Below are 22137 nucleotides of genomic sequence, written 5' to 3'. Positions count from 1 at the left end.
ATGCAAGAGGGTGGATGTGTGATCTGGTTATTCAATTATCAAATCTAGATTCTCCCCTTGAGATTCCTATTTTCCACCCTAGAATCCTTTAAAGTGTTTGTGTGTGTGTTGCCAGGTGGAGGTGAGCCCTCTGGAGAATGCCATCTACGTGGTGGAGAATAAGACCCAGGAGCTGCGTACCCTGATCAGCCAGTACCAACATAGACAGCACCATGGCAACATCAACCCCCTCAGCATGTGCCTCAACGGAGTCATCGACGCAGCTGTCAACGGAGGCATCGCCCGATACCAGGAGGTGCTGAGACAGAGAGACGGAGAGACAGAGGGGGGGGTGGGCTTGATATTTAACGTTCTTTTGTGTAGGACTGTGCAACAATCTCTTTCATGACTGTGTTCCCCTACAGGCATTCTTTGACAAGGACTACATCAACAGTCACCCAGAGGACTCTGAGAGGATCACTCAGCTGAAAGACCTGATGCAAGAGCAGGTCAGATCATCCTCTGGCTCTCTCTCCTATTGGACAGGGAAACCCAATCCCATTGGAGAGTGCTGACAGCAAAGGCTACTACTCTGCATTGGCTGAGATGTTTTCTTTTGTTCACAATCACAGGTCCACATCCTAGGAGTGGGGCTGGCCGTCCATGAGAAACTGGTGCACCCTGAAATGCGCCCCCTGCACAAAAAGCTTGTTGATCAGTTCCATGTGATGAGGACTGGTTTACACCATGTGAGTAATTCTTCTTTGTGTCTGTTTTACATACTCATGTTGACATGATTTATTATATGTCTGTGTTTGTGTGTGCATGTGTGCGTGACTGCAGTGTGAATATTCAGAGCAGTTGATGTTTGTGGCTCAGCAGGGTCTGCCTGGAGTGGACAGGTTCAGTCCTGCAGGCTGTTCTGGGGTCAGCTCCCCCAGGGGCATCCTGACCTCCCACAGCCACATGAGCCCAGAGAGCATCCGTCTGATCCACAGGCACAGGTCAGTCAGTCAAACTCTCCAACACACACCCTTACTCCTACATACTCACTCACATATGTACACCCTAAAATACCCGCGTACACAAACTGACTGGCACACACAAACACACGCACACAGAAAGACAGGGCTCTATTTTAAACATCCACACTGGCGTGGACTAACAGTCTGTCGCTTCACTCCCTGCGTTCTTCCTTCACGTCCTCTCTTTCTGTTTGTTCCCTTCTCTTATCCCTCTCCCTCTCCAGTCCTCTGAACCTGCAGGGCTCCATCCGCCACTCCTCCTCCTCCCTGTCCTCCCACACCTCCAGCGAGGCGGGGAACCTAGTCATCCTGACAGACGGCCTGATGGGAGAGCACTCCGAGGACACCTCCCTCATGCAGCCTAGCCCCTCCTCCTCCAGCCTCAGCTCCATTCGCTCCAACTCCTCCCAGGTCGTCACCTCCGCCCCCTCCAGCGCCAGAGGTGAGTGACACTGGGGTTGTCACGTGACCAGGAGCCAAAACACAGGGAGATGGTTACAGAGAAGCTCTTTTCACTGACTTACCATGATGAACAGCAGGGGGGTATTTCAGAGTCTAATTTCCACCCTTGACGTGCCTGACAGGCTGTGCTAAGAAGCTACACTTAATGTCATAGCATCAGCCTAAAGATCACTGATAATGATTTCAGCGACTTCAGGCCCTAATCAGATCTGGCATATACCAGTGCAGACCTGTCCACTCTCATTTGAGAACATGCTCATCCATAGCAGTGTGACTCAGGAGGGAGTCAGTGCCCATACACATCTGTCCCAGAGCACAGCAGAGCTGACAAGGGCTTTTGAATGAAGAAGTCTAATATAAACAACGTGTCCCATCCATCCTGCCAGGCTCTCCGTCTCTACCTGACAAGACCAAACCCAACCGGGAGGTGATGATGCTGCTCCCCCCACACCGGGAGCGGGCTAACAACGCCATGTACTACAGCATGACTGAGAACGGACAGGTAGGCCAGGACATGTACGACACCATGTCCCATGGTTTTCTGCTTCTTGTTTCTCTGGGGACTGGAGTCATATGGTTGTGTTTTGACAGACCAACCACCTACAGCGTGCCTTACTTCAACAAGTGAGCCCCTGTAAGCCTTGCGCTGATCCTCATATGGGTTTACCAGAGAAAGGTGAGAACTGGGCCCTAAGGCCAACCTTAAGACAATTAGACTGTTTATGTTGCCCACTGTTGTTGTTGCCATGTGTTGCTGTGCTAACCTGTGCTGATGTTGCTGTGTGCTGCAGTGTTCCCCAATGCCCCCAGCAGCTGGAGTCTGGATGGGGAGTGCAGGGAGACAGTGCCCTACATCCAGGGCCCTGCTGGAGGGGCCATCATGCCCCCTGTCCCCCCCAGATCCTTCCCCCCTGGTAGGAACCCCTGGACCTTAATGTCAGACTGGAGGAAACATGATTTATATCACGGAAATATACTGTACAATAGACTACTTCCCTGCACTGAGTTCAATCCTGCTAGTGTCTTGTGCTGGTCTCCATGGTGATGGATGGCCTATTTCAATGTTGTCTTTTCCTTCCAGGACATTTCCTGATGCACTTTGATGCGTTTCACCACCAGAACAGCGACCCGCCTCCGGCTCTGCCTGTTCGCTCTCTGAGAAAGGTAATCCGCCTGAGAGCTAGCATGTATAACACAACCATTAACCTCTCACTGGGCACCCAAACAAAGCCAACACACCCCTTTTTCTCCTTTCTGTGAAATGGTGAACCCGTATTTAATGCTTGTTTCTCTCCGCCACAGTCTCCCCTACACCCAATCCCTGGCTCCCCCACCAGTCCTCAGTCAGCCTTAGGGGGCAGCAACTCCACCCTGTCTGGCAGTGCCAGCAGCGGGGTCTCCTCTCTGAGTGAGAGTAACTTTGGAGGGCAGTACCCAGACCCTACGCCCATCAGGAACGAGGCGATGGAGCCCATACCCAGCCACCTGTGGACCCCTGATGAGTACCTGTCCTCCCCCTACCTGCACATCCACTACAGTGGGCCCGAACCCGACTCCATGGACCCTGTCCGGCCCCTCCACTACCGCAGCCCTGCCTCACACCCCCACTCTCACCCCCACTCCAACCCTCATTCCCACACCCAGCCGATGGGGCTGGACCCCCACTCCCATGCTTCCGCCCACCCCCACGCACCGCTCCACGGCCCCCACCACATCCCATACCGCCGGCCCCAGCCCCCGGGTGTGCCCCCTAAGCCTTACCTGAGGGAGGGCTGCATCCCTGAGGAGGAGCTGGTCCCCCAGCCCATCCCCCTGCCCCGGAGGATCTTCCACTCTCCCCACAGCCACAGGGAGGAGCAGGCCAAGCATGCCTGGGAGCAGTGCATCAGCGAGGAGCACGAGGAGACACCATGAGGACCTGTTCCCCCGCCCTCCACCTGCATCTCAGTACTCTCTAGTGACCTCCTCTCCTCTTCTGCTTTCCTTCCATCTGCGCTGATGTGAAAGAGCTGCACTGATGATGGTAGATACACTTTACTTTGTAGTGCAAGGGCTGAGTATGATGATTTCACCCATCTTAGACAAGGGCTGAGGACGAAGTTGTTTCATGTCAGTGCAGATGAAAGAAAGGAGAGTTGGAGAGGAAGCTACTTTAGAGTAACTTATTATGAGGCCCACTCAGTCTCCTCACTGTGCTTCTGCTGTCTGATCATGAATGGAGTGGCCTCACAGGTACCAATAAGGGAATATTATCTGATGAACAATAATATAGATAATGATGACTTTGTTTCAATTGGTATTGATTGTACACTATTGTACAACTAGTCTGTGAGCATGTTTTGTTTCCTTTGCTTTGAGAATATTATACGACCATTTTGTAAAATACAGCAAACATGATCACATGATACAGTGCAAGACCAAGACTCCCCCGCCCCTTATCCCAAACATCAGCTACAGAACATTCTATTCTCAGTTTAAATGACTTCTCTGCTTGAAAGGCTTCATATCTCGGACATATGATATTGACATCTTTGCTACATACAGTATGTGTTTTTCAATGCTGTGTCTATCCTCAGTTTTTCAAATACTGTTAAGTGCTCCTTAATAGTGAACTGTATCACATGGCACCTTCAGATCCTATGTGTTTCTCTTTGGCTGTCGTAGAAAGCAGGTTAGCTATTAGGACTTGGGTCCCACCCATAGACCCACATCTCAAGGGACATAAACTTCAGCTAATGATTATCCATCCATACACAATGTATGGAAAACCAATGTGAATGTATTCAAATAAGATGTACTATTTGTACTACACAAGTGGCAATTATAATTTGTTTTGCTTTTACATTTTAGTTAGGTCTCGGTTTGAGTTTCATTGTTTTCGTGTGATAAAGATATCTAATGGGAAGAGTGTGTGCTGTTATCCAGACCATCTGGGTTGATAGACTGCCTTGATCGACTTAGTGAGGTGGGATTCAGGAGGCTGATACACAGTGAATTTTAGTGAGGTCACTCAACTTTAAAGTAACTTAGCATGGTGGGGAGAAGGACTGAAGACTAATGACTCAACGTACCTCAACCACCGGCTGGACATACTGAACACAACACCAACCCCATGCCCCCTCAGCCTCTTCCTGTAATTTGGGACAAAGGTCAAGAAATGAGGACTGACTAAGGTCATCTGCTGTCAATGACATTGCCTAGCTCTTATGATGTGTAAGTTGTCTAGCCCTACGCCCCCTCACGAACAGCAGCAAATCCAGAGTCCCTCAAACAGCGTTCAAAACGCCTACCTGCCTTAAGTGCACTGAAATGCAGTATAACCTCTCATCTGGACTCCATAGCTGATCGTCTCAGAGAAACTCACAACCCCCCGCATCTTCACCAAGTTCTTAAGTTCTTAAAGAAATATGTTCTGACTGCTCCCTGAACAAATGAGATATCAACATATAGCATTTGTATGGTTTTGTCCTGGCTTGGTTAGCGATTGTTGTTTGGTTTGTGTCGCTATTTTTCTAGTTCTGTCTCCTCGACCAAGCTCTGCAATATGAGAACAACTGTTTGTGTTCAAACGCGTGTCTAAAAGCCCTGTGTGAGACCAGAGTGCACCTCCCGTGGATGGAAGCAGCAGCAGTGTGTGGCGTCACAGTTCCCAGTGGGGTGGAAGGTCGGGGGTCACGGTTTGAACCACAGTTGTTTCTCCATTAGTTTCTTTTGCCAGTGGATACTTTGTGTTCTCGTACATCAGGTTGTCAACTGCTCAGACAGCATCTATTTTTGTATGTGGAATCATCTGTAGTGAGACTCTGTAATTCAGAACTGTACCATGAAATGATGCAGGGTGCGTTTTGCATGGGCTATGTTGGAGTTTGTATGGAAGAAATTAATTAATTAGAAATCTTCAAGGGGTTGTTAGTATTGACAGTAATTGTAGGGTGGAATGATACTCAGATGAAATATAGGTACAATAGAATTTTTCAAAGTAAATTCTGTTATTGTACATACAGCGGTATTGTGAAATATTTTTGAGAATTATTGCAGACCCCCTAAAATAATGTTCTTGTTGTTTTGTGTATATACATGTACTCCAGAAATTGGTGTAATTGATAAATATCTATAATCAATGTTGGAAAAGGACAAATCCATTAGACTGTGGTTGTCTGCATTGTTCTTGACTTCAAGTCTTCACATATAAATACTTTATACACTTTTCAATGTGCTTTCTTGTACATATGGTGTTAGCATGATCAAACAGTGTTTGGTTGTAAAAGTGGTTTTCCTACTTCCATAACTGCTGTGGTATGGACTTCATTAACAATGCCAAACATTAAAGACAATCTTTTATCAGCCCTGTTTTGCTCCTTTCCTGATCTTGCTTGGCAAACAGAAACGACAGCCTCGATTGGCTGACTAGAGTGCAGTGGGGGATAACAGAAGGGGGCACTTGTAGTTATAAAAACATGTACTGCTCTGACACCACCCATTTTATTTAGACAGGAACATTTCTTTACTGAAACCCTGCTACTACATGGGTGATCAAAAGATGAATAAAAGAGACAAGGAGAAAGAGAGTGGGTGTAAATGAGGGCTGGAGGGTGTGCAGGTGTTAGTAAGACATGTTGGGGTTTCTCATGGTGCCTGAGTTGATAACAGGCCTGAAACAAATACAGGAAAACAAGTTAGAAAGCCTTCTATAATTCCATCTGTTTCTCCTTTGAATCAACAACTTAGCTAAAGTATCATCAAAGTCTATACAAAAAACTCAGTTATGGGTTAAAACACAATTCCATTGTGATTATTATTAAACTTGCATTCAGTCCAAATTAAAAGCCAGTTAGGTTCAGAGAACTGGAAATGGTATTCCTTTTGAATAGAGTAAACATCCAAAACAAGAATGCAGGACAGGACACTGGGAGCATTGAGACAGATGGAGAGGGGTGGGATAAAGGTCCAAACCTGTTCAGATTACTTAATCAATTTCCTGGCTTCTTGTATGTGACTGAATTGTGTCTGCACTGTGTCTATATAGTATTCATCCTGTAGGTGGCGCAAGTGACTGACAGAAACTGGCTGCCATCATGTTATGCAAAGATGTCCAAATTGACTCCTCCTTACAACTAATCAAAGATGAGCAAATAGTGATTGCATCCATTCATTTTTGTGCAGTCAATGCCACTAGTCACTAGTCAGTGATTACAAAAAATATTACAGGATTTCTTTGCACAAAATCAATACATTTTTTATTAATACTTTAGTAACTGTATTTTTATCACAGAAAAACATTCTACCATTGTTTTAATGTATGTATTTATGTGAATAGTGGGATACACAAAAGGAGTGAGAAAGACAGAGAAAAGGGGAGCAAGAGAGAGTGAAAGAAAAATGGAGAGAGAGAGGGTTGTGGATACAGACCACTGATTGCTCAGATATTTTTATAACCTCTTTGGCTCTAGTTAGAGAGTGGGAGGATAGAGGGACACAACAACTGAGCCTCACACTAACAGGAGCTCTTTCATGATGTGAGGACAAAGAACTGGAGAAAGAATAGGATTCTCTCATGGCAGATTTTGCACTAGACTTCATTGAAATGAATAAAGTCGAAGCTTCATGAAAGAGTCATATTTCGGCATGCCTCAGAGTCAATGTAGATGACAACAATGAGGATTCGGCGCTCTCAAGGCCTCCCTGCGTTACCACGGTGAAGTCTAAAGGAGTGAGGATAAAAGAGGGCTCTCTCTCCAGAGGACCCTGATACTGTAGTGCATGTTGATGCAGTTACTGACTTTCCTTTTCCAGTACTGCTGTGTGTCTCCTCTCTACCCCAGCTGTCACTATATAGTATGTGCCCTCCTTTTCTCTCCTCCCCCTCTCCCCTCATTTCTCTCAGCATCAGTGGATCTGACGGTGCCTCACGCCACTGTGTGTTGTAGATTGGAGTGTTCATGTATGTACTGTGTTCTGCCTCAGTCTATGTGTGTGCCTGTGTGTGCAGCGTGTTTGTGAATGCAGGCTTGGCCCTCTGCTCCACTGGGGATATGATGCACCACACTGCAGTTATTGTTCGGGGACAAGAGCACAATGATGTGAAAAGCATCCCTCATAAAACCTGGCATTTGAAACGACGTGCCACCCAGTGGCTCGTGACAGGGGAACGCAGAAATAACCTGGCTCGGAGAGATTTGGGATTGCGTAATTTTTCATCGTTTTTTTTTTTAAAGGCACGTGTTTTAAAAACATATTACATACTGTGTGTTGTCATTGATTTGTTCTCTGGAGGTTGGGTTGGAATCTGTGCCACAGTTCTGCAGGTGGTGTGGATTAGTACATGGTCTGTGTTCCTCAACCAGTAGCTAGGGAGAGTGCAAATGTATAATTATGGAGACAAATGTCTTTATATATTTCAGGAAACAAAGACTTTTAATAAACAAAACAATACAAATAAATAAGATAAAACAATTTACACATTTCAAATGAAATCCAACAAAACAAACAGAACAGTACAATACAGTACCAGAGCACAAAAAAATTATTAAAATACACTATTTCCTCAAACATTTACACATTTTCTTAAAAACTTCAAGAAGCAAACAGACATTGTAAAAAAGCATCATACCGTAGCATATCCGTCATCTGAGTATAATTTATAAACGTATTGTATGATAGATACTTTGAGCCAATCTCTAACTCAAGATGCACGCTTGTAAACCAATCTTTGCACGCGTATGTCTCAGGTGAGAATCCAGCCCTTCATCAGTGATAGAACAGTGATGAGGTGACGGCTGCCCTTCATCAGTGATAGAACAGTGATGAGGTGACGGCTGCCCTTCATCAGTGATAGAACAGTGATGAGGTGACGGCTGATACTGCAGCGGTCCACAAATTCATGGGAAACTCACAAATCATCTATATATGTGAAGAACTTATATTAATCGCCATTGTCCAAATTTTCTCTTGGTCTCTTTGTGGTGCTTCGTCAAACAGGTACAGGTCAAGAGAAACTCTGGCAGAGGGTATGGCTACATCAGGCGTGTGGAAGAAAACAAAATAGCTGTCCTTCATGTCGCCCTCCAGGCAAGTGGAGAGCCTGAGGCTACGCAGATGGTAGCATCAGTAAGGAGCAAACTTCTGTCTCTCTGGCTTCTTGATGCAGTTGGCTGAGGAGATTTTGGTGGTGTATGCCGCCAGCGTGGCATGGGACGGGGCAGCGGTGACTGCTACAGCAGGGGCTGGGCCGGACAGAGTCAGGAAGGGGACAGACTTCATCCCCAGCAGGCCGGAGAGGGGCAGAGCGCCGTAGGGTGTGCCCAGGACCTGGGTGGGGGTCAAGGCGCCCATGGCCGCCAGGGTGGGGGCTGGGGAGGAGGCGGGAGAGACTGGCTGGGTGAAGGCCATGTTGAGGTCAACCGGGGCAGCCATAGAGGCCGCCTGGGCTGTGGACTTGGCCGTCTCTAAACTGTGGGAACAGAAAATTGTCAGAAGTGAAGTAGAAAGAGAGGGGACATGAAGCGGGGGCAGTGGTTACAACAGAATGTCATCAGAACAAACAGGCTGCTTCAATGCAAAGCAGATGTTCGACCAGAATTCAAAGTTGTGGCTTTAACGGTTCCCTCTGGGCCACTTAGCAACAACACAGGAACACTGTTTGACCTTTTATCACCTATCACCATGCCATTTCACCTCTGACCCTGTTAAAACTATTCAATCTCCCAAGACCACGACCATCTCATTTATTGGACATTCTCACGAGACACTGGCCTTACCAGGAAGTGATGAGGTACTGGGCTAGGTTAATGCTGATTGGAGTGCCAGTGATGGTGACATGTCTGTCACTTGTTCCATCCAGCTGACTGCCAATCTTGATCTGAGCCCCAGACACCTGCCGGATCTCATTGATCTTGGTGCCCTGACGGCCGATGATGGAGCCTATCAGCTGGAGGAGAGACAAGAAAGGATACGGTAGGTTGGTGGATGGACGGATGGACAGGTATATAGATGCATGGGTACACATAGAATATTGTGTTTTATTTAACATCAAAGTAGGACTTCCCAATTATCCTTGACATTAAACTGACGGTCAAAAGACTGAAATAGTGATTATCAAAAACATTTGTACAGGGGAGAATTGCAGGAATGTTTGATGAGAATGTGCTTCATGGTCTGTGTAGTAATACTGTATGTGAAATGCAGACCTCTCACAATATTGCAATCACACTGTTTTGTCTTCAATAGCCTGACCATCTATCATGCATGTCAAATACACTCTTTTCCAAACCCTTCCTTAATTGCAACTCTCCTTGGCCTGGTGAAAGAGACGAGAGAGGGAACATTTGCCTCTCATTAATCTGAGTAGCTAAAAGGTTATTGATTTCCCCCAGTCGTGGCGACTTCCCAAACAAATCACTTCCCAAACACAATCCAGCCAGATGAATCTTTCCTCTAATAGAAAGGGTAATGGAAAAATAATTCAAAACACATGATATACCATTCAGATGGCTTGCATAGTGCTGACATTAGTTTAGAAGATGTACACATTTGTTTTCTGCATTATCATCGTGGTTCTGTTTTCATTGGCTCAGCATGCAGGCCTGCCTATTGGAGAACAATGGGGTACTTAGCAGGCTGAAGCCCAGGTGATCCTCCCAGGCCCAGGATCAGTGAGCCAGGAGCCAGGTCTGCCAGGGGGGCAGGGCACACATAGAGGGGGCAGATACCAGGGCAGATATATGGAGGGAGAGCTCGACAGTGATGGAGCACCTCTTGTATGTGTGCATTTCAGCAGCTTAACATCGGCTGACGCATCGGTGGACACACTTGCGTGGGCACACATGTTGGCACGCGCATGGGCGCACACACACACACACACACACACACACACACACACTGTTCTTGCTCCTGTCCTTTTCCTTCACAATCACATTCCTTTCCTGGGAAGTCAGGGGCCTGTTCCACACTTTCTCATTTGTCACACAGCGACCTGGTTGGTCTGCCTGGCTATTATTGGCTCTGCAGATTATTCCAACACTAGGCTGAGAGCAAAGCTGGGCTGAAGAGCACCTCAGGAGTACAATGGCCACCACAGACCTGAGATCAAAGTTAATGTCATTTCCCTGTGGGGAGAGAGTCGCTGTACTGGCCTCTGGCCTTTCACATCAGCTGTCTATGGATGCCAGCTGTCAACGACTACTTTTAATCAACAAAACCACTGGCCTGCTTCACTGCTTTATACTGTAGGAAGAACAATGCCCTTCAATAGGTGACAGTGTAAGCACACACTTGTCACGGGCAGGTGCCTGGCATGGGCGGAGAGGTCTATTCCATGTTGTGTGACGTAAATACTCGTCAGTGACTTTGGAGATGCAGCAGATTCACCTGGCCCTGATTACTGATACTAAGCAGCAAGCAGTGCACATATGCTTTGCCTGGACTTATACTTTAACTGGCCCACATATTGTAGGAATTCCTGCTGAACCAGCCATTTAAAAGGACACAGGAAGAGGAATGGTGTAGTGGGATTGTCACCATTTTTCTTCCGGCTAAATCTTGCCTGTGCAGATGTACAGTATAGTGCTGACTGTGGGCAAGCAGCTCTTGAATGCCTCCTCTCTACTCTCTCTGTATTATTAGTCTACTGGAGCTGTGAGAGTAGAGAGCCTTATTCCTGCACCGGTGCAATGTCTGTGGTATGGCCAGGCCTCTGTGTGTGTGTGTGTGTGTGTGTGTATGTGTGTGTGCGAATTGGGGCTCCATGGCTGTAAGTCTCTGGAACAATGGCTGGAGCTTAGTTCCCAGCTGTCCTTGTCATGTACGGCAGTGAACAGTGCCATTCCTCTGAGAGGCTGGTGGCTTTGGTATGCAGGGAGTCTGCAGCAAAACACACCCCTCGTTTCACAGACGCTAACCTACAACTATGTCTCGTTAAGTATCTCTACGTGTGCCTAACTTCTACAAAACAGAAGAGTCTGTCCTTGGTTTTCTAAACGTCCTTTTTGTTTCAGATACATAGTCTGAGTTACGCTTCGAAAAGCTTTCGAAGAGGAAATGTCTGTGTATCACAGCACTACCTTGTGGATCACAGTCTATAGTCGGGTTCTCCATAAGATTGAGAAGGAATGCGATGGACTGAGAGCAAATTCTCAATCTAAAGCTCCCAGATCAAGGCCCCCAACAGCAGTGCTAGATCATTGGAAGATGAATTTGGGCTGTTTTCTTGTAGCATCAGAGCATCACAGCATCACAGTCTTAGCTCTCAGACTGAGGAGGCTGGGTGAGAGTGAGAAGATCTTTGTCTCTTTTTTATTGGCTGTTTTGACAGCAGAGAGCTTCTAAGTAGGTCAGGGAACATGAGAGGATTTACTGGCTTCTCAAGGGAGTCACTCGGAGACAATGCAACTGGAACCCAGACAATAACACCAGGGAATCCATATCAGCTCAAAATCCTTCCGACCTTGGGTTGGGCTGGGGTTAGGATGACTCAAATAATTAGTTTGTTGCAAATACATTTCTCCTTTCAAGTTATTCAAGATACAGTATCCACAGTCCTGTGGTAGAAGTCATGAGCATCCAGCATGTTGCTCTGTAACTGTAACGTCGGGTGTCACTCATTTCACGTGTACATTTTCTTCTGCAGAAGATAAAATAGTTTTGTCTGATAAACTGGTGGAAATAGAACACCCGATATCTTATATTAGTTTCTTACATCATTTGGAATGAGGAGCTCTTGAGAAGTCTGGGCGTTTGCATCTATCCCTAATGAGAGAAGAAGAGATATGGAGAAAGAGAAACAGAAGAAGAGAAAGAGAGAGAGAGATATTTAACAAATCAATTCATCACACATATTTAATCTTTTTCTTTGGTTATAAGGTCAAGCAAATCATCTTTGACATGCTCTACAGGAAATCTCTTCGTCTAAGAACCAGATTTAGTAAAGCTAATTTCCATTTTAATGGACTGATGTTTAACACACCACCATTTTTTTTTAGTTCTCCCGGTTCCCTGATTCTGAACACATCATTTCACATAATAGCTTTATTTTGGACTGGATGAAATGGAGAACATTTGAATGAGAAAACTGTAGGGAGCTTACTCTCACAGCCACGAGCACATAACAGCTCCACAAACGATGTGGACCTTCTCATTGACTACTACTGACAGTCGTGCCAGACGAACCACAAACACAGTGGTTCGTCTCCACATATCCCATTTCTCCTTTCGACTATTCACATTATCTGTTCATTTGGCTGCTAGACCGAATAACAAACTAACACAAATGTAATATTCCTGTCAATCATCATAGTTATTATAATATACAGAGAATTTGCCGTAACCTTCCCAATGGCCTATTCTTTCAACCGAATGTATAAAAATATAAATGCCTGTTGGCTATGACCATGACCATGGCTACTCACACTCACACATACCCGGTAGGCCAGTGGAGGGCGGCTGGGCCAGAGGACTCATGTTCTGTTGCATCGACAGCTGATGAAGCTTGGCCAACTGTCCATGGAGAGAGGATGTTGTTTATGTTACCAGCAGGACTATTATGGCACTTGAAATAAGCATTGTTTAAGTGGCATACCTTGTGTTCCATTGTGACTATAGTCCATGAAAATAAGTATTAAACACGAGGTGAAACATCTTACCTCTGAATGTGGAATGCCATATTGGTTTTGTACAGTGTAAGCCTGTAAGGAAGAAGGTCGCTTTAATTACTTTAAAACAGTATAATATCAACATCGTCCATCTGTGTGTTTGTCTTAAATACAATTTTTCAGCAAGAGCAAAATGCTTCTGTGGATCTAAAGTGTTCTGGATATCCAGCAGCTACTTCACAGAACGCCACATTGAGAAAGCTTTAACGTGGGTGTTTTCCAGCACAGATTGGACATCAGCAGGAGACTTCAGTTTTCACAGCAGGGGTCTCTTTAACAAAACTCTGTACTCTTTAAACGTGTCACCTGAAATATCTCCCTCACTCCCTCACTCCCCCTCTCTCCTCTCTTTGTCTCACAAGCATGTGTATCATGTGCATCCTCACTACTCTCTCTCTCTCTCTCTCTCTCTCTCTCTCTCTCTCTCTCTCTCTCTCTCTCTCTCTCTCTGTCTCTCTCTCTCTCTCTCTCTCTCTCTCTCTCTCTCTCTCTCTCTCTCTAACCCCATCACTTGTCTCTCTCACAGACACCCCTCCCTCCCACACACACACAGACACAATTCAAGCCTCACCGCATCCATATACACTGTTTCTTTCTAATTTCACTCTTTCTATCCATCTGCTACTGTATATCTAGCATCTATCTATCTTTCTTGCACCCACCCCCCTCCCCTCATTAGCAATGTTTGGTCCGTCTCCTCCTAAAAGTTACATGCCAGACAGCACTTAGCTAAATTCAATTCTGACTGCCGCCAGCAGTCTGGCCAGCATCACCAGGTCATAGCATGGCTATCAGCTGGGTAGGATTGCAAGCTGCTCCCAGTAATGTATCCATAAGCCTAAAACAAAGACCTGGAAGACACATTATTCACTATTGGAAGGGCCTGCAGTAATTTTTATACCAGAGACCAAAATGTACAGCAAGATAATCAGTTACCTTCAAATTGTTGTATCTGGTCCTGGTGGTTGTGATTACTGTAAACTGACTTGCTTGTATTTCTTCATTGTAAACAATGGAACAATGTCAAGTATTCCTCAGTGTGCTATATATATTTGTGTTTTCATACAGTGTTTTTATAATAGTGTAAAGTGTGAACTGAGGGAGGGGTAACTTGATGTAGATGTGTAGTCGTGGATGGTGTTATCTTGTGTCTGCCGGAGATATCCATGATGACTACTAGAACAATGGGCACAGCTTATTGCTTCAGCTGTTGTTTTTCTACGTCTCATCCCAGTGATTGACTGTGTAATTGTCGACATGCCACAACACTAACCTCACCCCCAAAGCTATAAAAAGCTATCTCCCCTACACCTACTATACCGTGCACTCAGTATTCCCCTGTGGCCACATTTGCTTTATGTTGGCTTCTGTAATCTTCCAAAAGAGTTGCGTAGATTGGTAACACATTATCTTAAGTGTTCACATGAACCATGCAACTCCATAAAAATAGCTGTAGTAACAGTGTAAGCATGTTGTGGTCATAAAGGATATGTTTTAAATTACATGGGCACACAGTTTGACTGTACAGGTTCACACACTAGTAAAACATGGATTGGGGAAGATCTCAATCAGTGCTCTCAACAGGTAAATAAACACAAGAAGTAACTTCAGCTGCTCCTTTGATGTATACAGTAGATTCCCCCTCGGGAATGCTCCTTATCTCTACAGTGTAACTGCAACATAGTTACGTAATGAAGATACTGCTATCTACTGTGTGAGATGAAGTGGTCCAATCAGACTTTTCATGACGCACTGTCTCGGCAACATCAAAGTTGTGTTGACATTTCCTCTGTCCAGCATGTCCTCACTCACCTGCTGGAGGTCCAGACCCCCCTGACTGACAGAGTACAGAGGGTGGGGGGCAAAGTCAGCTGCTTCAAACACCTGAATATGACAGAAAACAAAGAGAGAGCTGTTAGAACTCAATCCCAACATAAATAATATGGAAACACTTTCTGGACGTAGCAATTTAATCAAGCATGAATACCAGGATCAAATGGTTGATAAAACCAATATCATACCATTTGAAACAGGATGCTAATCATGATAATGAAACGTTAATCAAAACCAAAAATATATTGTATTTCATTTCTTTACATTTTTGGTCCAAAAACCCATTCATCTTAATTCAGAAATAACCATCCAAGTTTATTTTCCTGTTGGTGTACTGACTATTAAAGATCAAATATGGTCCGAGAGGTCCTTGAAGCTGCATGTCTAATTCTCTCAAACACACTTAACAGGCTTAGAGTATGAGTCACCGCCAGTGGGCTTCCAATTCCACTTCATTTCTCTCCTCCGACAAATTGCACAAACATCCTTCTCACAACATAGCATTCAATAAAGCCCTTCATCTTCCCAGGACCATAGCCTCATCCTAGACTTTAATTTGATAGCTTATTTTAAGTGCTATCACAGCACAATACCTCATCATAAATTGGCAGCTAGTGTCAGACAGTGCTGTGCTGAGGTAGCAGGCAGTGACACCAAACAGCCTCTGCTGGACACAGTTCAGACTAGGTCTCGACCCACAGGCTAATCGTGTGTCTTACTCCATAGACAGCTTGATATCTCGCTCACCCAGAAGCCCTTCCATATCCCAGCCCTACTTTCCTCCAAGTGTCTTATCTTCACACTGTGGGTAGCCACAAGCTAGTGCTACGAACTTGTACCACCAAACAAGTAGTGGTCCAAGTGTCTCACTGACCACCTGGACTGCATCTCCCAGTGGAGGTTGATATGGTCTATATAGTGTGCTTAGATCACTTTTACAGGATTACATGAAGTATGGAGGTTACATTTATCCTGCTCACCTGATTCCCAGAGATGAGGAGTGCCCCAGGGGAGGGGTTGGGCCGGTAGGGGATAGTGGCACCCTTCGGGGGAGACTGAGGAGTCAAAAATAGGACAAGGGGTCTGGGATTGTGAGATATATTTTTATCAACACAAATGGAACAGGAGAGCAGGCTGATAGAGAAAGTCAAGTTACGGTACAATACCTTTTCCTAATGTCACGTAAGTTCGACAGTAATTGTGCAAGAGTGAAACAAGTGGAGCAAATTGAGTTGAACTATTAGACAGATAAAAATACAACAATAATGATCTTTTTTTATGAGTTGATGTTAGTCATTCTTTGAACCATTCAACCATTACACTGGGGAATTCAATCTTTATGGTTGGCAGGACACATCAGCACTTGTTCTCCTTGGATATGTCACAGCCACAGAAATATGAACCTTACTGGCACAGGAGCAAGAGCAATGTCACAATGACACTGGAAGCTTCTTGTTAAAATGTAAATAGGTGAAACAATGCACACAGGAAGTTGTATAATGTATTGAATGGATGCAGTGTTGTTTTTTGTCTCTGAATGTGGAGCATCTTTTCTGTGAGAGCAGTCACAGCAGATTCTTTGTATAACTTTGCATAATTTATGTCCCGGAGCCAAAAGCAAGGCCCCGCTGGTGGAGAATCCTAATTAAACTTGTAAGCCTTTGAAGAAACCCCTAGAAAACTGGATCAAACTAGCAATTAGGCAGTCAGGTCCAGCTGCAATGCAAAAACAAAAAAGGACCTGTGAAGCATACATACATGTGGAGACAAAAAGTGCTTGAGGTGGTTTTCCCTTTTTCTATTCCTGTTACTCAAGAGAACTGCTGTATAAAGATGGACACACTTTGCAGCAGGGCAGTTTATTTTCGATTAAGAGTTTGAAGTTCTTTCCAACAACAGAAAAACTTTGTCATGGTGTTCTCCTGATTGACTCCAGCAAACAGTTCCACCACTGTGTGGATAGAGTAGGATCAAGACAGCGTGCATTGGTTATCTAACAGCACCTTAAAGAGAGACAGCTAGCCCACACTTCTTGGAGGGTAATATTACATTCAAGAAAGTGATATAATGTACTCTTATCTGTATCCTAGCCAGAACTGGACATCAATCCAATTTGAACTCTGGGTCAACAATCTTTGCTGTGAAAAGGTAACACTGTCAATGATAATCGTTTACAAAGCTAAACGTTTTAATGTAGTTAATGACATTAAGTTGATTTTCAAGTAATTTACTACTGTAGTATATACACCGAGCACTGTATGTATTTTCTGTAGTCTCAGGTACACGTCCCATCCTGTGAGGAGGAGAGAGAGACAGACAGTGCTTTACCTCAAGGATTACTGTGCAGATGAGTTTGACACACTGGATTACCGAGTCCTGACTTCCTGATATCGTCACCCCTCTCTCAGTTGAGTTGGGCAGCAAATCCCCTGCCACCTGGATCTGTGCTCCAGTGCTCTGCCAGTGACAAGGGTTTACAGAAGGATTAGTTGGATTCTGGAGATATGACAGGGCATGATAACAATGACATGGTCCCATGATCTCTGGTTTGTGTTGACCTTAAAATAGAGATCGATCCATTGTGTTGAGTTTGTGGTAAATTTGGCAAAATGCTATAGAAGGTGGTCTTAGACAGATAAGAAGATGTAAAAGGAGACAAGCAGTAGAAGATTCCCTGATGGTTCAGTGTGTATTGCACATGATAGGTGATCTAACACTGTAATACTGGGCAACACATGAAACATGTTGTCGCCGGCAGCACAGATCAGACCAGAGCACACTTCTACTCCAGCCATCTGAAGGACATCCTTTCTCATCTCCGGAATTTTGTATGTTTTTCCTTTTCTAAAGGTAGAACTAAAAAGTGGACAGTGACACTAATGTTAGCTCTCTGTGCTAGTCAGTCTAGGATGGTAAGGGTAAACTGTGCGCCAGGTTGACCAAGCTGATGGTACTTGCCTAATGGAGATGCTCGGTTGTTGTGCTTACCTCTCTGATCTCCTTGATCTTGGTCCCTCCCTTGCCAATGAGAGAGCCACACTGGCTGGCAGGAATGACCAGGCGCAGGGTGACCGGGGGCTTGGAGCTGATAGTGCCATTGGCTACCAGGGTGGTCAGGTCCTGCAGAAAGAAAATATAAACGGATCCATGAACCCCCAGTAAACGACTTGGCAGAAATAGGACCCTTGAGTGGTCATAACGGGTAAAGCCAAAAGCCAAGACTTTATTTAGACAGGCTCTCCTGTTTTCATTCAATTGACCAGGTAGTAAACACCCTTCTCCTCTCTCTGCCTTGGGAGGGATTGAGATGTTAATTGATGAACAGTCAGGCTCAGTTAGCCTATGAAATGTAAATGATCCTGCTCACTGTCTCTCTGCCCATCAGCACGCATCCCAACACCTTGGCCCGAATAATAGTGTGTGCCTCTCCCACCCTGCTCCTCAGCAAAATGGAAATCATACTGCATGGTTTTCAAACAGAATGTGTTAGTTGGCGAGCCGTAAGAATAATTTCACATACTTTAGAGAGGGGCCCCCAGGGGATTTGTCTTGTGAGGGGAAAAAAAACATTTACTTCTCCAACAGTTCTGTAGTTTAAGTTTAAAAGCCCCATATTCTGATGTGGCTATGACGCTGCCTTTCTCCACAGTGTCTATATTTAGGGAGGTGGATCAGGCTGGTGGTGTCTCGTCTCATTATATGAGCAGCACGTAGCTCGTCAGTAGGATCACAGGGCTCTGGGCGTCACATCCAAGATTTGATCTAAAAATATGCACCATATCTTAATAACTGTGAATGTCCCGCTCCTTCCCCAGCCCCATCTTCACACAGACACTCTCCAACAAATTGGCGGAAATAAGACCGGGGGTTACACAAGCAGCAGTGACACAAAAGAAAGAGCCTAGCTTAATCCCCAATGTATGCTGTGGGTAGGACGATAAAACATCAATAGAGAATGACTAAGTGCCCTAAATTATGCTATCTACCGTCCTTGGAGCAACAAGTCAAGTACATGATACTCCTGAGCCAGGAACACCAGGTCTTTGAGATTGAAATAACACCAGAGTCTTATCTCTGCCTGTGTTCTCATGTAGATAGCTGCAGTTCAGCCATGCTATTGAATAATAGGCTAATTTTTTATCAAGTGAGGGATGATAAGTGATGGATTCTGATAACCAGATAGGCTCAGTGTCTCCATCAGTGAGTAAGGACTACACAAAGTCTGTCAATTACCCAATCATGTTTTCCCTCTCTCCTTGCTGTTAATTAAGATGTCAGACACATACCGTTCTGGCATGATGGGAGTGCCGCGCTGTAGGTCAGCCAACCTGTTGCCATGACAACTCGGAGTTTCAGCTGAAGGTAGGGTTGGCAAGAGGTGAGAGCCTAAGATCTTTAATGAATGCTGCTCCGTGCTCCCAGCCAGGCGCGTGTTTACTGACAGCTATAGAACTGAGCGGGGAGTGTCTGCTTGCAAGCTGCAGTCTGCTCTCAGTGCATGTCTTATTGAGCTGAATACATTCACTGGTGGATTGGAAGGTCATTAAGAAATATGATGGTTTTAGGCATGACGCATACCTGTTCACTGCATCTCATCAGTCTACCTAGATTATTGCCCGCACAAACTTCCTCTGGTTTATTCATTGTCATGTTAACATATTTTCCTCTGCTGTTTTATCAAGTGTGCAGGAGGAGGGATGCTAAATGACATGTTGTTTGTAACATACATGAAGCCACTCATCTGTAACTCCATCATTTTAAAGCCACCTAAATGCCTAGCAGAATATAGCAAGATAGTGTATAGCAAGCTCACAGTGTATAGCAGAAAGGACAAATGGATGCATCAGTGTGCCAATGTTCTCCCTGCAATATCCAGAATGAGAGCCAGAACGACCCTGCACGGAAAGCTCTGACACACCATCACATGACTCAGTGGGGTTAAGACCACTAGCAGGAGAATTGACCAATCACAGCTGGTTCCCTACCAAGTCCAATCTGGCCCAGGAGCTCAAGTAGTGACAAGGGAACAATCAGCAAGTTTGGTTGGAAAGGGCTATCTCTTAATGATGTTCATGGGAAATGTCCTTTTCTGCATGGCCGTCATTGCATTAACTAAATCTCTGTCCTTTACCCCCTACCTCTGAATGTTTCATCTCGAAGAGGTTGCTGTTTCTTACACTATGCCATGGTTCTAAGTGACAATCTCCAGTGTTACAACAACAACATATTCCAAATCTACAATGGGCAGTTGTTGTTTTATGTGATTGTTATATTTTCGGAGTAAGTTACCTCCTCCAGTTTGTATGTGATCATTGTGAAGGCCCTGAAGACACAGTCTGTGGAGCCGGTGATGGTGATGATCCTCTCTGGACAGGAGCCCTCAGAAATGTTCACCCGGGCACTGCTCTGTGGAGGGAAACACACAAGTCAAAGTCACCTCTAACAACTGGTCCTGTGTCAGGCAGGTATTTATCCCCTGTTGGTTCTGGGTAGAATGGGGGGTGGGGGGGGGGGGGTGGAGTACTAGGACTCTAGATCAGGGCTTGTAGATGAAAATGCTTAATCTCAGAGAGACTAGATCATCCACAACTTTTCATATGCAGATGACAGAGACATAATATCTGTAACTGTCCTTCCTTGCTCAATGCAGTATCGTTGCACAACAAATCCTTTGTGTCTCTACAGAGCCCCCGGAGTCACATTAGGAGAAGCAGGACAGTCCTCTGACCTCCTTCAACTTCCCTGTGGTCATGGCACTGAGTCATGCTCCCTCCATGACTGCACAGCCACATGCCTGGGGAGGAACCAACACAGGACTGACTGACTCATGGACTGACTGGCAGACTGGTTGGGAGCATGGCTGGGTGACCATCATGGGTGACCGGTTTAGTGGTTGATTTATTGTAGGTCTCTGCAGGATCACACACTCAAAGTTGTAGTATCTCTCTATTTATCCTTCTGCTTCATAAAGCACTAACATAACCGTTGTGCTCCAGGAGACTAGGGGGAGAGAATGGACCATAACAATGGCAAGCTAATTACTTTTTTATACAAAGAGTTAATGAAGCTCAACTACTCCCTTGAGGTTTATGAGCGACAAATACAGTTATAGGAAAGACACAGGACAGAGAAAGGGACACATATTGAGAGATTGTGTGTGTGTGTGTGTGCTTGTGTGCAAGAGAGAGACAGATACAGAGAGACAGAGATGATTGAGGCAATAACATGAAAAAGTAGAGAAAAAAAAGACTAATTGAAAGTGAAGAAGTCACTGTTTCCCAATAGGTAGGTTAGACTGTACCTGTTCTGTATGCTATTCAGACAGCCAGCTTCCAAACATCCTGGCTCAGAGTTGAAGCTTTAATATTTATAGACATTTCTACCCAGAACTTTTACCAATATTAGAGTGTGTCTCCATTTGATTACATTTTCTGAGCTCTGACCAAACAGAGCTTTTGTCCAGTGCAAACATGCACTGGACAAAAGCACAAAGGAGAAATAAAACCTATGCTGACAAAACATAGCACTGACTGCATCCTAGCCACATGTGGCTATACATTCACACATACTGCATTTTGACGGGCCACAAAACACTCTGCATGCATTGAGATGATCACGTATGTTGGTATGATGGGAGCTGGACATCAGAAGCAGATAACGTACCTCCTCTCGTATTCTCTTCACCGTCTCGCCTTTCTGCAGGAGAGAAGAGGAGGGATAGCTTTGAAGATGCCTGCGTGTGTGTGCTTGGTTTGGAGGATTTTGCCCTTAACATTGTCCTTAAATCCAGAATGATATCATCTTTCACTTCAAAACACATTCAATTGGACCCCCTCCCCCACAGATTATAAAAATGTAATGTTCATAATCAGATAAGAACATTTACTGTAAAATGTATCCATCTACTGTACAGTTTAACCCACCTCTATAGGCTATCATTTTCCACCATTTACTGTATCGCACTTCAACCTCTCATCTGTCCTTGTGCCTCTATCCGTGAGATGTCGGCTCATATGTGTACGTTTGTATGCATGCATTTACGTATGTGTGTGTGGACAGTTCCCAGTCAGGATGAAGTCACACCTCTGTGTCATCCTCTGCCAGGTTTAGATTGCCTCTCCATCTGTCATTCTCCTCTTGGCTCATACCTATCATCCTCCTCACAATCATTCCAATTCACACCTTCACACATG

General features: G+C 45.0%; 2 protein-coding genes across 5 annotated transcripts in view; one reads left to right on the top strand and one right to left on the bottom strand.

The window, feature by feature from the left end:
• The window catches only part of LOC134019011 (dedicator of cytokinesis protein 3-like), a 32196-nt gene extending 27866 nt beyond the window's left edge, over nt 1-4330 (top strand). Inside the window, exons 43-53 of the mRNA XM_062459472.1 lie at nt 116-295; nt 405-488; nt 612-728; nt 862-983; nt 1229-1446; nt 1853-1968; nt 2058-2142; nt 2258-2380; nt 2548-2630; nt 2769-2866; nt 4310-4330. Coding sequence (XP_062315456.1) covers nt 116-295; nt 405-488; nt 612-728; nt 862-983; nt 1229-1446; nt 1853-1968; nt 2058-2142; nt 2258-2380; nt 2548-2630; nt 2769-2866; nt 4310-4316 — 1233 coding nt within the window. The 3' untranslated portion in view covers nt 4317-4330. The remainder of the gene's footprint in view (nt 1-115; nt 296-404; nt 489-611; nt 729-861; nt 984-1228; nt 1447-1852; nt 1969-2057; nt 2143-2257; nt 2381-2547; nt 2631-2768; nt 2867-4309) is intronic.
• Nucleotides 4331-8241: 3911 nt separating this feature from the next.
• Nucleotides 8242-22137, bottom strand: part of LOC134019068 (poly(rC)-binding protein 4-like) — a 28120-nt gene continuing 14224 nt past the window's right edge. For 2 of the 4 annotated variants that reach the window (XM_062459583.1, XM_062459584.1), the window contains exons 4-14: nt 21608-21640; nt 20234-20350; nt 17933-18064; nt 17273-17401; nt 15925-15999; nt 14924-14995; nt 13103-13144; nt 12869-12956; nt 12160-12209; nt 9224-9393; nt 8242-8916 (exon numbers count right to left, since the gene is read on the bottom strand). In XM_062459583.1, coding sequence (XP_062315567.1) covers nt 8571-8916; nt 9224-9393; nt 12160-12209; nt 12869-12956; nt 13103-13144; nt 14924-14995; nt 15925-15999; nt 17273-17401; nt 17933-18064; nt 20234-20350; nt 21608-21640 — 1254 coding nt within the window. In that variant the 3' untranslated portion in view covers nt 8242-8570. Of the gene's footprint in view, nt 8917-9223; nt 9394-12159; nt 12210-12868; nt 12957-13102; nt 13145-14923; nt 14996-15924; nt 16000-17272; nt 17402-17932; nt 18065-20233; nt 20417-21607; nt 21641-22137 lie in introns of those variants that run through there. The other 2 variants (XM_062459585.1, XM_062459586.1) reach the window with 2 other exon arrangements.

The sequence above is a fragment of the Osmerus eperlanus genome, chromosome 4, assembly GCF_963692335.1.
Source record: "Osmerus eperlanus chromosome 4, fOsmEpe2.1, whole genome shotgun sequence".
NCBI lineage: Eukaryota > Metazoa > Chordata > Actinopteri > Osmeriformes > Osmeridae > Osmerus > Osmerus eperlanus.
The sequence above is the reverse complement of the archived record's forward strand: the minus strand, read 5'-3'. Positions and strand labels throughout refer to the sequence as shown.